Source organism: Zootoca vivipara, chromosome Z2, assembly GCF_965207765.1.
Source record: "Zootoca vivipara chromosome Z2, rZooViv2.hap1.1, whole genome shotgun sequence".
Lineage (NCBI taxonomy): Eukaryota > Metazoa > Chordata > Lepidosauria > Squamata > Lacertidae > Zootoca > Zootoca vivipara.
The window spans coordinates 29,289,077-29,305,641 of NC_142585.1; the positions used below are offsets into that span (position 1 = coordinate 29,289,077).

Sequence of the window (16,565 nt, forward strand, 5' to 3'; positions counted from 1 at the left end):
AAATTGCCAGTATCAAGGCAATTGCTCAGACCATTTTAAACAGTGATGGCTGCCCCCAAAAGTATCCTGGGTACCAGAGGCGCCAACTTGAGTAAAATATTGGGGAGAGGGAGCAGGTAAGTCCCACCCCGCATAATAAATCACATGACACCACACACACACACACACACACACACACACACACACACACCATTAAAATGGTGATGCCCATCAACTTTGAGGTGGTCCGGCTCTCTCAAATATTTTATTGGGCATGCTGAAGGTACCTAGGAGTGGCTCATATCCTGGGAAGTGTAGTTCATTAAGGATGCTGAGAGTTGTTAGGAAACCCCTTATCCTCCTCACAGAGTAACTTTCTCCATAACCAGTTATTTACCAATCCATTCCTCTTCCCACTTTCCAGGGAACTCTGGGAATTGTAACTCTGTGGAAGGAATAAAAAGGTAAAGGGCCCCCTGACCATCAGGTCCAGTCGTGTCCGACTCTGGGGTTGCGACGCTCATCTCACTCTATAGGCCGAGGGAGCCGGCGTTTGTCTGCAGACAGCTTCCAGGTCATGTGGCCAGCATGACTAAGCCGCTTCTGGCGAAACCAGAGCAGCACACAGAAACGTTGTTTACCTTCCCACCGGGGCAGTACCTATTTATCTACTTGCACTTTGACATGCTTTCGAACTGCTAGGTTGGCAGGAGCTGGGACCGAGCAACAGGAGCTCACCCCGTTGCAGGGATTCGAACCACTGACCTTCTGATCAGCAAGCCCTAGACTCTGTGGTTTAACCCACAGCACCACCTGGGTCTGTGGAAGGAATAGGAGTCTCCTAATACCTCACATCAACCTTAATAAACTACTGTTTCAAGGATGCTTTGGGACAGTCACAGCTGTTTAAAATGGTATCCCAGAGCTGAAAATGTGTACTACAGAAGTGGAAGTTAACTCAGACTCTTGACAAACTACAACACAAACAAACTTGTGATCCTGAATTTTCACAAAATGTCAGTTGAAAAGGAAATATTGCCCATCTTTTAACAAATATTAAACTGAAATGAAATGTGTAAGAATCTGAACAAAGTGACGTAAAAGCAAAATGGATAAAAGTGTAAAAGAAGCTTGAAGTTCTAAATCTCCCTGGCAAAATGCAGAATTCTATCTAACAACAATAAAATTATCCTCTGAATGATTACCACAAATATAAAAATATTTACAGTTGCACATTTATTTTGCCCGCCTAGGAAACAAAGGAGAAGCTACTTTCATTGGGGTCCCAGAGCACTCGCTGACCTCAATGCTGAAGCCAGAGGGGGCTTCCTATGGACCATTCCTCAAGGTCCAAATTGGGGGGGGGGGTGAGGATGCCCTGAGGACTGCTTAGAATGGAAATGAGGTGTGTGTGCGCGTGCACGCGATGATAAACTCCTTTGGCAAAGGAATCCCCCTGGTGCTCCAAAGGGGCAATCTGCACCAAAAACATTAAACTTGTAACTAACATTATCTACCCCCCCTTTTTTCTTTTACAGAGGTTCATGCTTTAACACTCTGTATCTGAGTGGGCTTTTTGCACCGAGCTTTCTCCATGAATATCTGCTATTTAAAGCTGAATTAAAGCAAATGACAATTCAGGTTTTCTGTGGATTGACATGTGCTCAAATTGAAGTTTAAAGTGTAGGTTTTCACAGAGAAAGCTCCAGAGCAAAAATAAATAAATAAAAATGACACGCTAGAACATGCAGACCATGCCTGGAAAGATAGGAAGAAACTTAAGTGTGGGTAAGCCCTTACTCTCCCTTCCCCCTTTTCATTCCTCACTTAGAGCTCATCCACATGTCTGCTTGTGCTATGCCTAGAAAGCATACGTCCATATAGTTTCCCCCTTGCCCTGCTCCTTTTCCAAGGGAAAACTCATTCTTTAGCGATAGATTGGAACAAATGGCAATCCAGGGAAAACCAGTATTGCTGCTTTCCACAACTGAGCACTAAAGAGCAGTTTTCCACAGGGAAAAGCAGCAGGACATGAGCAAGTGTCTTACGCTTATGGATGCTCAGTAAATTAAAATTTGACTGCAGAATAATCATGATGATGATGAAGAAGAAGAAGAAGTATACAGATAGATATGATTAATCTTTTAGAATACTATCTGAAAGTTGCAGGAGGAACAATATCATGTACATAATTGATAGCATAAGTAATAAAATCATACCATATTAATGCCAGGAATTCTTCCCTGCGGAGCAAGTGCCAGAAGGGACAACAGAAAAGTTCCTTGGATCTTCCTGTGTGCCTGCCTGCCTGCCTCTCTGCCCCCCAGCCCTTCCTCTCTCTCTCTCTCTCTCTCCTCTCTCTCTCTCTCTCTCTCTCTCTCTCTCTCTCTCTCTCTCTCACACACACACACACACACACACACACACACACACACAGGCCACATGTCAAAATATAAACCGTTTGAGTGCTTCCTAATATTATTGTTTAGCATCTAATGTTACCATACATAATTCCCTTGGCAGGGCTGTTGTACCTTCAGGGCCACATAACAGGCCAGGTCTTCTCGCCACTGCTCCCAAGAAAAACCCTTCATCTACTATACTCCTGCCTGTTCTGCAGCTTTTCACGGCTGCATCTTTCTTTCCCCAGTCCAGAGAAGTATTGATGAGGAAGTCTGCACTTGTTGACTTTAAAAAGGGCAGACTCTTCCCATCAAAGCTTCACAAAGTGCTGTGCCACCTCCCGTCATGTGGCTCCTGACCATTCTGCTTCTGCCCCCAACTCCTGTCCAGGTGGCATCACTGTGGAACAGTGTTCTGCTGCTCACACGGAAAGGAAAGATCAGGCTTCCTCAACCTTGGCCCTCCAGATGTTTTGAGACTACAGTTCCCATAATCCCTGACCACTGGTCCTGCTAGCTAGGGATCATGGGAGTTGTAGGCCAAAAACATCTGGGAGGGCCGAGGTTGAGGAAGCCTGGGAAAGACAATCTCTTATTTAAGTTCTTCTTCTTTTTTTAAAAATCAAAGCAGCAACTGGGGAGGCAGCTTGAGTGGTGGTGGTGGTGGTGGTGAGGTTTAACCCTTCCCTCCCAAACCTTTTACTTGATCTAAATCGCCCTCAGAAGTTGTCAGCAGTGTCTATTTCCTCCCCCCACCCCAGAAAAAAAACCTCCAAACCACAGCACAGGGGTGCAAGTAAAGTGATGGAAGAGAAATCACAAAGCTCAGAACAAAATTGTTTTTTTATTTAAAACGGGAAAATCTGTCAGATAACACCAGACAATGATCCCTCCTTTATCTCAGACCACACAAATCAATCTGTTTATGAAGAGGATTCATTCTCCATAAAACAGTACTGGGAATACATCCACAACTTCAGGCTGGGTGTCCTCTGAATGGAAGAGAAAATAAGTGAAGTGAAGTGAGTCGTCCTTACAACCAGGTCCAGACACATAACCAGGCATCCTTAGACAGCTAATGCTCCCTCCCATGCCCTGGCAATGCCCAGTGGGGCTGCTACCCACCCCCCAACACCCCCACCCCTATTGTCAGACCATTGGGAGTCACTGGCCTCCACTACTTGGAGTCAGCATCCCCATAGCATCTGGGAACAGCTGTTCACTCTCCACCTTGCTTGGGGGCTTGGCTGCAGGGCTGAGGCAGGTGTGTTACAGCAAAGAAGTGAGCCCTCCTCAGAACCCAGTTAGGCTGCTAAGGATGGCTTTGGTGTGGAGAGTGAACCCTGTGGGTTTGTTCTGTGTTTGCAGAATGGAGAACTTACCTTTGTGGATGATGTGGAGCAGCTCCCACAGCTCTGGGGGAAGAATGCATGTTAAGACCTCCATCTGCAGAGGCAAGAAAATCCTGAATTCATGTCCTTTTTTACCTCACTCCTTTGCCTCCTAGGACCTCTGTGGGCTCTGCTGCCTAGTAGGTGAAGGCCAAAGGGCAACAGCAAAGAAGAGCACAAACTACCACCTGAATAATCCTGGACACAATGGGAGACTACGCTACTTCTCTGTCTGACACCAAGCTTGGATATCACTTTAATTGAGACAGTCTTTTGTAAGTGTTATATACTAAGTTTGGATCCTAGAACAACAGGCAAGTAGGATCCTATAATGCAACAACTGATTGGCTTGCAGCAGCAGCCCAACCAGACCCCAGGAGGAAGTTAATCAGCCTATCAGGCTGGTAGGATCATAGAATGCAACAACTGATTGGCCTGCAGTAGCAGCCCAAACAGGCTCCAGGAGGGAAACAGAATCAGCCAATGGGACTAATTGTGTAAATAATGTATATAAAAGCCTGAGGTTGGGGAGGGGGGATCAATCACTGTTTTACAAGCTGCAATAAAGAGCATGAAAGCACTGCAGGACTCTGAGTATATTTCAGTAAGCCGCCTTGAAAAACCTCTCAGGGCCATAAAACAGATACTTACAGTCAGATTACTGAATCCCAGTGCATGTTTCAGTAAAATGTAGGTGCTGCTGGCAGCCATTTCCGTTCCTGCTTCGTCTTCTATAGTGAAATAATAAGCCAGTGCCTGTGAGAAGAAAAAGGACCTTAGTATAGGGCAGTGATGGGCAACCTTTTGAGCTTGGTGTGACAAAATTCGCCAAAAAACCGAGCATAACTCGGGTGGTGTGTCACTTTGAGGAAAAAACCATAATTTGTAGTTTAAATAACAAAAATATAAAATTGTAATATATAACTTTATTTAATAAACCAAAAACTAATTATTTAACCAAACCAAAAAAACCCTTATTTATCACAAAGTGCCCAGAGTTATTGAGCTTTTTTGGGGGATGAAATATACTCGGAGTCGAGAGTGAATTTCATGCTCTTTATTCAGCTCATATTCATCAAGGAGAAGAAGAGAAGACGAATGGCTCTTTTCCCAAAACCATCTGCTTATATACATTATTTACACAATGGGCCTTGCGTGATTGGCTACTTCAGGGCTACACCTGTGGGCCAATTATATTGTGGATTGACTTCTGCCTGCAGCCTGATTGGCTGCTCCTACAGGCCAATCAGGTAGCAGATTCACTTCTGCCAGCCGCCTGATTGGCTGCTCCAGCAGGCCAATCAGGTTGCGGATTCACTTCCACCTGGAGTTGGATTGGGTAGCTCCCGCTGATTCTGAATCCTATTGTTCTAGGATTCAGCTCAGTACATAACACCCCTCCCCTCTAAGTTCCAGTCCTGCCCGGGAAGTTGCATTCGTAGTCCCCAAGGTCTGCTGGCCGCCTCCGTGTGCGTTGTGGCCTGGGGTGTTCCTTGGTCAGGGGTTCTGGTTCTGGCTCGTGTTCCGAGGCTGCTGGCTGTGCCGGGGCTGTCTGGTCTGGCGCCACTGAACCACTAGGTTGTGACTCTGGTTCCGGTGTCCTTCCAGCCTCGGGGCGCCCCTCTGTGCCTACTGCTTCTGCTTCCCCTGCCCACCCCTCTCGCTCTACAGGCCTCACTGCCCTGCTGTCCCCTTGGGACCCCTCTGTCCCGCTCTCCTCCTGGGTTCCTCCTGGGAATCGTCGCCGTAGCTGGTCGCAGTGGCGGCGCCAACATTGCCCCCCTTCCGTTAGTACCTCGTACAACACGGGACCGGTCACCTTGGTGACTGTGGCGGGTACCCATGCTGGGCCTGCCCCAAAATTCTTTGCATACACTGGGTCCTGGGCCACAAATGTCCGGGGGTTCCTGCCTTTCCCCACCACTACCTCATCCTGAGCTCTGTCGGGGTGAAGTCGGTCCAGTCTAGTTGCAAGGCGCCGGCCCATGAGTAGTTCAGCTGGGCTCCGGCCCGTCGTTGTGCTTGGGGTGCTGTGCTGTGCTAGAAGAAATGAGGCAAGGCGGTATTCCCAGTCCCCTTGTGTTATGCGGCGGAGGCTGTCCTTCGTGGTCCGCACCATGCGCTCCGCTTGGCCATTGGTGGCAGGGTGGAATGGTGCTGAGCGGATGTGGCGGATGGCGTTCTGCGCTGTGAAGGTCTGGAACTCCTCTGACGTGAATGCGGTTCCATTGTCCGAGACGAGGGTGTCAGGGAGCCCGTGGGTTGCAAACAGCTTACGTAGTACCCGGATGGCTGCCGCCGTAGAAGTGGACGGTACCAGTGCGACCTCCAGCCATTTGGTGTAGGAATCCACCACTATGAAGAATGTTTTTCCCTGGAAGGGGCCAGCGAAGTCCACGTGCAAGCGTGACCATGGATGTCGGGCGGACTCCCAGGGCTGGACTGGGGCCCTTGGGGGATCCGGGCGGGATTCTTGGCAGGTCTGGCAGTGTTGGACCCAGGCCTCTATCTCTCTGTCAATCCCCGGCCACCACACATAACTCCTGGCAAGGGCCTTCATCCTCACTACCCCTGGGTGTGTCTCGTGTAGGGCTGTGAGGACCCTTTTGCGGAGGGGCTGGGGAACAACGACCCTGCTTCCCCATAACAGGCACCCCTTGTGGGCCGACAGTTCATGTTTGCGGTTTGTGTAGCCAGCGAATTCTGGCCCGGGGCTGCTGCTGGGCCATCCTCGCCACACCCAGTCCAGGACCCGGGAGATGACCCTATCTTTTGTGGAATGGTGCGCAACTTCTTGTGCCTGAATGGGTCGGTCGGGAAGCAGCTCCAGGGTCATAACCTCTTGCGCAGGCGCTGGGTCGGGGCCTGTTTCTGGTAGTGGTAGCCTGCTGAGTGCGTCTGCGTGGCCCATCGCCTTCCCAGGGCGGTGGATTAGTGCATACTGGTAGCCGGCAAGGAAAATTGACCACCTGAGGACACGTGGAGACAACACTTGGGGGTCTGCTTCTCGGGGGCAAACAGGCCAAGCAACGGCTTGTGGTCAGTCACTATGGTAAAGGGCCGCCCGTACAAGAAATCATGGAATTTTTTTACGCCCTTCACGATTGCCAGACCCTCCTTGTCAATCTGTGAGTAGTTTCGTTCGGCTGCAGCAAGCGTCTGGGAGAAGTATGCCACCGGCACCTCTCTTCCATCTGGGAGTTGGTGTCCCAGGACAGCGCCGATGCCATAGGGAGAGGCGTCGCATGCCAGCACCACTGGCAGCCTCTCGTCGAAGTGTGCCAAGACCGAGTTCGAGACGAGCAAGTCCTTGACTGCCTGGAATGCGGCCCTTTGTCGCTGGCCCCACACCCAAGGGGCCCTTTTATCTAGGAGTCTGTGTAGGGGCTCCGCTACCGCTGCCTTATGGGGAAGGAAGGCATGGTAAAAGTTCAATAGTCCCAAGAATGACTGAAGTTCGGGCTTGCTCTTGGGCGCTGGGGCCTCACAAATGGCCCGTACCTTGTCACCGGTTGGATGGACCCCTTCTGCGTCCACCTTAAATCCCAGAAAGTCCACCTGCGGCACTCCCAGTAAACACTTTTCCCGCTTCACCTTGAGGCCCGCCGTCTGGAAACGGTGCAGGACGGAGCGGAGGCGGTCCTCAAATTCCTCTGGTGTGGGCCCGGCGATCAGTACATCATCGAAGAAGGGGGTGACGCCAGGAATCCCTGGTAGTCCGTGATCTCCGTCGAGTTGCCTTGGTGCATGGTGCCGTGTGACCTGGGGCTCCTGGATCGGTCATCTGATGCTTGTCGACGGGTGAGTCGAGCCCGACACACCCGGGCGATGTGTCCCAATTTTCTGCACTGCCTGCACTCTGCGTTGCGGAAACGACAGGTCCTCCTCTCGTGGTTCTCCCCGCAGCTTGCACAGTTCCCTCCTTCTCGTCGAGGCTGCTGTGGTGTGTGTGCTGCTTGAGTGCGCCGCTGTACTCGGTGTACTTCCTCCCTGTCAGATTCGGATTCGTCGGTGAGGTCTTCGTGGTAGACCCTCGGTTGGGATGGCGGGGCCGGTCGTGCCTCTTGCGTTGACCTCTCGGCGGCTTCGGTTGCCAGGGCTTCCTCCAGAGCAATCTGGAACGTGAGGTCTTTTTTGGCGTAGAGGCGTCGTTGCAACATCTCGTCCCTCAGGCCACCGACGAGGCGGTCACGAAGCATGTTCTCCAACTCTGAGAAGTTGCATAACCGGGCGGCTTGGCGGAGGGAGGTCACAAACCCAGTTATGGTTTCCCCTGGGGCTTGCCGCTTTGCGTAGAAGGCATTTCGGCAAGCTACCACCGAGGGCTGTGGTGAAAAGTGCTCCTTCAGCCGTTCCATTATTGTTTTGTAAGAGACGGTAGCGACATCTCTAGGTGCAAGGAGAGCCCGGGCGATTTCAAACGTCTCCTCTCCACAGACGCTGAAGAATGTCGCCCTCTTCATGGCATCGTTGGTGACTTCTTTCGCTTGCAGGAGGAAGTTGAAACGGGCGGCGTACCCTTCCCAGTCTCCTGATGCTGGTTTGAATGGCAAGAAGCTGCTGTCGGTTGCCATTCTGGGTTCCTTGGGTCCTGGAGCTGAAGCCTGGATGCACGGTGCGATGCAGCGGTGCAGCAGGTGGCGGTGCTGCGGTGCAGTGCGTGGTGGCGGTCAGCTCAGCAGGATCCCATCCTCGTCGCCAGTGAAATATACTCGGAGTCGAGAGTGAATTTCATGCTCTTTATTCAGCTCATATTCATCAAGGAGAAGAAGAGAAGACGAATGGCTCTTTTCCCAAAACCATCTGCTTATATACATTATTTACACAATGGGCCTTGCGTGATTGGCTACTTCAGGGCTACACCTGTGGGCCAATTATATTGTGGATTGACTTCTGCCTGCAGCCTGATTGGCTGCTCCTACAGGCCAATCAGGTAGCAGATTCACTTCTGCCAGCCGCCTGATTGGCTGCTCCAGCAGGCCAATCAGGTTGCGGATTCACTTCCACCTGGAGTTGGATTGGGTAGCTCCCGCTGATTCTGAATCCTATTGTTCTAGGATTCAGCTCAGTACATAACAGGGGAGCTGCTGACCAAAGTTTTGGCGGTTTTTTGGGGGGGTGCCCCAAAGTTGCTTTGCTTTTTTGGGGGGGAAGAGAACAGAAATGAATGACAAATAATACTTTCGCTGGAACTAACATGTAGCACCGACATAGTCTGCCAAAGCGCAAAAAAGGGTTAAAAACCAATCTCTGGCTACCAGCAACAACAACAGCAAAAAAAAAAAGGATCTGGGTTTTAACAGTGGAGACAAGCTGTAGCGGGAGGAGGAGCGGGAGAACAAATGGGGGGAAAGAAACAATAGCGCGAATGGTGTCACAGGTTCGCCATCACTAGTATAGGGGCTGGTTTCGGCTAGAGAGGCAAGCTACCACTTCCACCGAGGAGTCTCCCCCACTATCGGTATCTGAGGGAGATTCTTTGCTCAATGTTCCAAACAGAAAAAAGGGACTACCTTCTCCCAAGTTACCCAGCCCCAAATTTGCTCCCCCACCCCACCGCCTCTGGTTGCTGCACCCAGGTGGAGACTGAGAAAAGGGGCTTGACAAGGGTGGCCCCCAGTCTGCCCTTCCCCAGCATGTCAGGAGACACCCGTACTCTGGGTTTGAGATGTTGCCTGCTGAAGCTTTTATGCCAGCAGGCTCTGCTTAAATGAAACAATACCCTTGTCCCACCAACACACTTACTTCTAAGATGCATGAAACGGTCTCAATCGTTGGGTCTTCAGACACTAGGCGCCTGACCATTCCATGAAACTGCTGCTTAAGGTCCTGGCAGTGAAAACCATTTTCACAAAGGTGGATTCACAGATTCATGGGAGGAGATGATGTGGAAAGACATGGGGGTGGGGATAGATAACAGATTTTTAGCACTGGATAAGAGGGAGTGTGATACTGAAGCAAACTGACAGAATAGAGACAAAGGCCAGCTTCAAATGAGACTAAGTTTTCACTCACGGACAAAATGAGGCAAAATTCACCTTCTGAATGGAGATGATGTTTTAAAAAAATCCTTGTGTGTAATAGCTGGAAACCAGTGAAACCAAAAACGTTATCTGTGCAACTAAGCTTCTCTCTCGCTAAAAATATTAGTAAGAAATGAAAAGATGGTGCAAAACTTTCAGGAAATAAATTAAACCAATAGAAGTCAAAACTCAAGAGTAACGATCAAAGCTACAAAGACTTTACCTCCTTGTCAACAGTATTCAGTCCATAAGTGTGAGCAATCGGATGAAACATCCCATGGATAATGGCCGATTTCTTACTTTTCATAAATGGAGGTTTCATGAAGCTGTCATGGTGAAGCAAGAAACAACATGCTGAGTTTTCCAAAGACCTGTGGGTGGTTTCCAGGGATGTTGGGAGCCTTAAACCCCTCTCATGCCCTTCTTATATCTTTTTCTTCTGAAATGTTGCCCCCCACCACCACCGCCCAGCGGAAGTCTGGGCTGTGTCTCAAACTAAGTCAAGGAGGGGTCAGCTGGCTCCCCCCAGGCCACTAGCACTGGAGGCAGAGGGAGCACACACCAAGCCAGGTTCCAGAATCAGGACCATGCCTGACCCACAGGCTGACCCCATTGGATCAGGGCTCTTGAGACAGAGCCCCACAATTTGAGACCTCTGGAGTCTATGCATTCAAAGCCTCCATGACCCACTGAGTAAATAGCCCCCTCCATGCCAGACAGCTCCCTTTTGACCCATTAAGTTCCAGCTTCCTTCAAGGAAGGGATGAGATGGGGGGTGGGGGGTCGGCAATACATCTAGCTCTGGAAGCATAAAAGTCATCAATCTAGACTTCTTTCTTTTTCAAAAAAAATTCTCTCTCTCTCTCTCTCATACACAAACACACACACACTCGCCACTTCTAATACCCAATTACCATGTTACAGGTAGGTAGCCGTGTTGGTATGATGCAGTCAAAAAAAATAAATCTATTCATGGTAATTGGAACAAAAAATAAAAAATAAAAAATCCTTCCAGTAGCACGTTAGAGACCAACTAAGTTTGTCATAGGTATGAGCTTTCATGTGCATGCACACTTCTTCAGATACACTGAAACAGTGTATCTGCAACTTCTGTTTCAGTGTATCTGAAGAAGTGTGCATGCACACGAAATCTCATACCTATGAGAAACTTAGTTGGTCTCTAAGGTGCTACTGGAAGGATTTTTTTATTTTGTTCCAGTTACCATGAATAGACACACACAAACAGTGCCAACAACATACGTGAGGCAGACGATATCTTCCATTCCCCTCTTCAGTATTCTGGCGGGATTCGGAAACTGGGTCCATCTCTCCATGATGTCCTGAAAAGAGTTCAAAGAGCAGAAGAGCAAAGTTAGTTCCCCATGGAAATCAAGGGGGCTGCTCCAGCCCAAGACTCAGGGGTTGACTTTGGTTGCAGTTGGATTGCCTGCCCCCAATGCCTGCAAATTCTTCTTCTTTGCCAGACCCACAAACTTCCCTTGCAAAGAGTCTTTCCCAAACCCCACCCCAACCCATTCTGCCCACCTCCACACTGGATTTCTCATCCTGAACTTCACTCACCATTATGACCATGGACGCAGTATCTTTATTATACTCCACTCTATCCTCACCCTCATTATAGGCTTGTTCACAGGTGAAGGCCACACAGAATAGGAAAAGATCATCCCCAGAAAGATCCTGAATGTGGAGAAAGTCAGGCTTTCAATCAGGACTACAGAACTGTGAAAGCCATAGGGGCAAAAGGGGACAAAAACCTAAAATGGGAATTTTCCTGAGATGGGGGGAGCGGAGACAAGGGAACCTTCTGTGCCAAGGGGACTTATACCTGGTCTTCACTCCTGCTCCCACAGATACTAACCTCAAAAGTTGGGTCAGCTTGCTCCACCTGAATTTCTACAATGGAAAGAGGAAGAAAGCTTCATCCATCTGTTTGCATTCCTCACATGGACAAGCATTGCAAGGGGTTGCACTAGATGACCCTTGGGGTCCCTTCCAACTCTAGAATACTATGAAAGTAGCATTGCCAAAGTGATTAATCAATGTAAATAATACAACTATTCTCTCCCTCCCCTGCTGCACCCAGCCCCTAGCATCAGATCAATAAACAAAAAATCATAGTTACCAATCTCAATGCAATCATCCAAATCTTGAGGAATTCTACACATAGTGAAGCACATTATGAGCAAGCCAGGAGAAATTGAAGTGCACTCTTCAAAAAGTAGATCAAGGACTACCTACATCAGTGATAGGACCAGGGGGTTGGACCTTTCTACTGAAACTTCCAACCCATTTCACTATCCATGTGGGTGGACCTAGACAAATGTAGCCTATGATCGACGATAACCCATCCAGGGCGAGAGTGGAATCAGCATCATCTACCCCTTCTGTATCAACAGTTTCTCACTCAGGGAACTTTGGCTTGCTTCCACTGTTGGTTCTCCAAAACAAGTTGCGCTCCCTCTTTTTGTTTAGACGGAATGGCAGCACTGCTGCTCTTTAATCACAATGCCAAGGTCTGCAAGTGCCTTATCAAAAACTGGAAATATGTGCGCAAAAGTTCAAGAAGCCTCTGCAGATGGTATAAAGCTAGTATAAAACTTGTGAGCTGCACAGCACGACCTAGCCTAGTGTAATCCATTTGGATCCTGCATTGCTCCTTTTTGTGTGAAATGTACCATAATTGCAAATGTAGGTCTAACATGTAGGACCCAAATTAACAACCTTTGACAGCCAACCTAATAGGACAGCAGACACGTCGCCTCCCGAGTGTTCCTTCAGAAGTTTGAGGCACCTGTTATTTAGTCTGCCAGCTTGCTTCAATATCTCTGTTTCTTTAAGAGGCCACGTTTTCATTCAGCAACATTTCTAAAGGAGGGGGACCACCCCAAATGCCTTTTATATCCAGTAGAGAACGCAAACCTCCCAAGTTTAGGGGAAGGCATGTAGTTCAGTAGTTCTGTTTTACATGCAGAAGGTCCTGGGTTCAAACCTTGGCATCTCCATGTAGGAGTGGGAAAGAAAGAGAGAAAGAGAGAAAGAGAGAGAGAGAGAGAGAGAGAGAGAGAGAGAGAGAGAGAGAGAGAACACTGAGAATCCTGGAGAGCTACTGCTAGCCAGTGCAACTTCCTACTTTTATACTCCTGTTTCATCGTTTATCCTAAGAACAAGCAACCTTCTCCACAAGACATGCACATTCACACCTTTTCATGATACATAGTATAGAAAGGTATTTCTATATAAGAACACAAGTACAGTGGTACCTCGGTTGAAGTACACAATTGGTTCCGGAAGTCTGTACTAAACCTGAAGCGTACTTAACCTGAAGCGAATTTTCCCATTGCAAATAATGGAAAGTGGATTAATCCATTCCAGACGGGTCCGCGGAGTACTCAACCTGAAGCGTACTTAACCCGAAGTATGAGTGTAACTGGTTCTGGAAGTCCGTACTTAACCTGAAACGTACTTAACCTGAAGTGAACTTTCCCATTGAAAGTAATGGAAAGTGGATTAATCGTTCTAGATGGGTCTGCGGAGTACTTAAACTGAAAGTACTCAAACCAAAGCGTACTTAAACCAAGGTATGACTGCACACAATTCCTGAATATAAAAGGAAGGAAACGTCCTACCGGTACCTCTGCAACAATGTCATTGGTGCTGCATTCACAAAATAACACTGTGCCTAGAAAAAAGGGGGAGCCAGTGTAGTTCTGTATGGTTGCCACCTGGGCATCCTTTCCTAACACGGCAACCCAACTGAAGTTTCAAAATCGTGCATGGCATGGAGAACATGGATACAGAAAGGTTAATTCCCCTCTCTCTTAACAGTAAAACTTGTGGACAATGAATGAAGCAAAATGTTGGGAGATTCAGGACAGATAAAAGAAACTACGTCTTCACATGATATACGGAGCTCACGCCCAGAGGAGGCAGTGAGGGCCACCTTAGATGGCTTTAAAACAGGGTTGGACAATTTCCCAGAGGATGCAGCTTTCAATGGCTACTAGCCATGATGGCTGTGCTCTACTTTCATGGTCAGAGGCAATACCGCTTTTGAGTACCAGTTGCTGGAAATAGCAGGAGGGGAAAGTGGTTGTGCTCAGATCCTGTTTGCGGGCTTCCCTTTGTGGGCATCTGGTTGGTCACTGTGAGAACAGGATGCTGAACTAGATGGACTACTGGTCTGATCCAAAAGCTTCTTCTTATGGACACAGTGGAGCCTCTTTCCGAGTTAACCTGCAGAGGGTTCTGCTGAAAGTGCTTGACTTGAGCCCCAGTCTGCCTGCACCTGTTCATGGCTGGCACCAGTCCCTCCTGCAGCTGGGGATAGCACAGAAGACCTCTACTATGCCTGTTAGGTTGGGTGAGTGTCCTAATTCGCAGCTAACTTGCCTTCCAATATCCATGTATCTGTTATGTTCACAGCCAGGAAATCTTCATTAATTGTTTTGTCTACTAGGAGGGGATTTGATGTATTTACCTCTTTGCTTCCTCCCCTGACTGCCCACTTCCAAAGTGTCAAATGGCTATGCATAGGGCAGCGTCTACCAACTTTTGGGGGTCTGTGGACACATTCTGAATTTTGAAAAGGTGCCAAGGGCACTAGTCACAAAATAGCTGCCAACAGGCGTGTGACCTAACCCAAAATGTTTGCTGCCTCCAAATGAGCCAAAAACCTAACATGCTTCCAATATGGAAAATCTATTCAATTTTCTATTATTATTAATTTTGCTAACAAAACTGTTAAAAAAAACCCTTATTTTTCAGACAGCTGGTTATAGTATTGTCCGTTACAGTGGTACTCAGTTTACAAACACAATTGGTTCCGGAAGTCTGTACTTAACCTGAAGCAAACTTTCCCATTGAAAGTAATGGAAAGTCGATTAATCCATTCCAGATGGTCTGTGGAGTACTTAAACTAAAGCGTACTTAACCTGAAGCAAACTTTCCCATTGAAAGCAATTGAAAGTGGATTAATCCATTCCAGACGGGTCTGTGGCGTACTTAAACTGAAAATACTCAAACCGAGGCGTACTTAAACTGAGGTATGACTGTACTAGTGTGCTACTGTAGATTAGAGCTAGAAAATAAAAGATGACTGAATCGAGGAACAATCCACATGCTTACATGTTAATGGCCACAAATAGGAAGACATGTTCAACGCTGGCTGCCAAGTATTGCAACTACTGCTACTATCTTTATGGAACAGAAAGGAATAGAAATACAAGAAGAGTACTGTACATTTTTAAAATCCATGTTTGAGCAATAGTTGAACAATACAGACTCTCCTGCATTGCAGAGGGTTGGACTAGATGACCCAAGGGACCCCTTCCAACTCTACAATTCTAAGAGAAAACCTTCAGAACTGGAATTGGATAGTGATTACTGTAAAGGAACTTCACACAAGATAAAACTACAACCAAGTTTTATTTGGAGTGAGGAATGTTAAACAAGAAAATATTGGAAGCATCAGAATTGCAAAGACAGCTCACATTTCTCCAGGCAGTTGAAAAGACCTGAAGTTGCTGATATGGCAGAGGAAACCCTAGAAAAGGGAGGGATGCCTTCTGGTTATTAGAGATGCACTCTGCTAGCTAAGACAGGGGTCAGAAACCTTTTTGAGTCATGGGTCAGTCCACTGTCCCTCAGACCATGTGGTGGGCTGGACTATTTTTGTTGGGGGGGGGGAATGAACGAATTCCTATGCCCCACATCGGAATTCATATGAAATCCAGAGATGCATTTTAAATAAAAGCACACTTTCTACTCATGTAAAACACCAGGCAGGCCCCACAAATAACCCAGAGATGCATTTTAAATAAAAGAACACATTCTACTCATGTAAAAACACCAGGCAGGCCCCACAAATAACCCAGAGATGCATTTTAAATAAAAGAACACATTCTACTCATGTAAAAACATGCTGATTCGCGGACTGTGCGCAGGCTGGATTGAGAAGGCGATAGGGCCGCATCCGGACCCTGCGCCTTAGGTTGCCTACCCCTGAGCTAAGCTCATGAGATCTGGACACCAGTAGAATCATAGCTGCCAACCCTCCCTTTTTTTGCGGGAAACTCCCTTATTCCAGCGCCGTTTCTCGCTGCTATCCTGGATTGTTAGATATACCGTAGACTGTCCCCAGGACAGGTGAGGCTGCTGATCCCTTATTTTCAAATCCGAAAGTTGACAGCTATGCAGTAGATGCATATGAACATGTTTGCTCAGTGGCTGAGCCTCTGTTTCACATGGAGAAGGTAGAATAATAGAAATGTAAAGCTGGAAGAGACCACAAGGGCTATCTGGTTCAGCTCCGTGCAATGCAGAAATCTTTCGTCCAATGTGGGTCTTGAACCCATGACCCTGAGATTGAAATTTTTGTAATCTACTGACTGAGCTATCCCCCCACAAATGACCCACCTCAACCCCCTATTTTTTGTGTCCCCCACCCCCGAAGAGCGTTTCCACCAGCACCACAACACCAATGGGGCACACAGCACACACACATTCCTCAGTCCTCAGAAAACCCCTTAATCCCGGTTTTATTTTATGCTGTGGTAGTTTTACAAAAAGAAAAACACACACTTCATTCTGAAATGTCAGAGACCTTCAGGACTGAAAGGGGAACAAGGCAAGGGTGTCCACTCTCCCTGCTCCTGTTCATTTTAACTTTAGAAACACTTAATCAAGATATAAGGTAAGACTATAAAAAGGTAAAGGGACCCCTGACCATTAGGTCCAGTCGTGACCGACTC

At 47.8% G+C, this 16,565-nt stretch overlaps 1 protein-coding gene across 1 annotated transcript; it reads right to left on the reverse strand.

The window, feature by feature from the left end:
• Nucleotides 1-3,247: 3,247 nt before the first annotated feature.
• On the reverse strand, nt 3,248-11,470 carry LOC148686610 (uncharacterized). Its single transcript, XM_088665436.1, has 7 exons — nt 11,377-11,470; nt 11,056-11,135; nt 10,019-10,121; nt 9,518-9,601; nt 4,424-4,528; nt 3,764-3,827; nt 3,248-3,373 (listed from the first exon to the last, which is right to left on the reverse strand). The coding sequence occupies exons 1-7, from the start codon at nt 11,386-11,388 to the stop codon at nt 3,318-3,320; spliced, it is 504 nt and encodes a 167-aa protein (XP_088521562.1). The 5' UTR covers nt 11,389-11,470; the 3' UTR covers nt 3,248-3,317.
• Between the last annotated feature and the right edge of the window lie 5,095 nt (nt 11,471-16,565).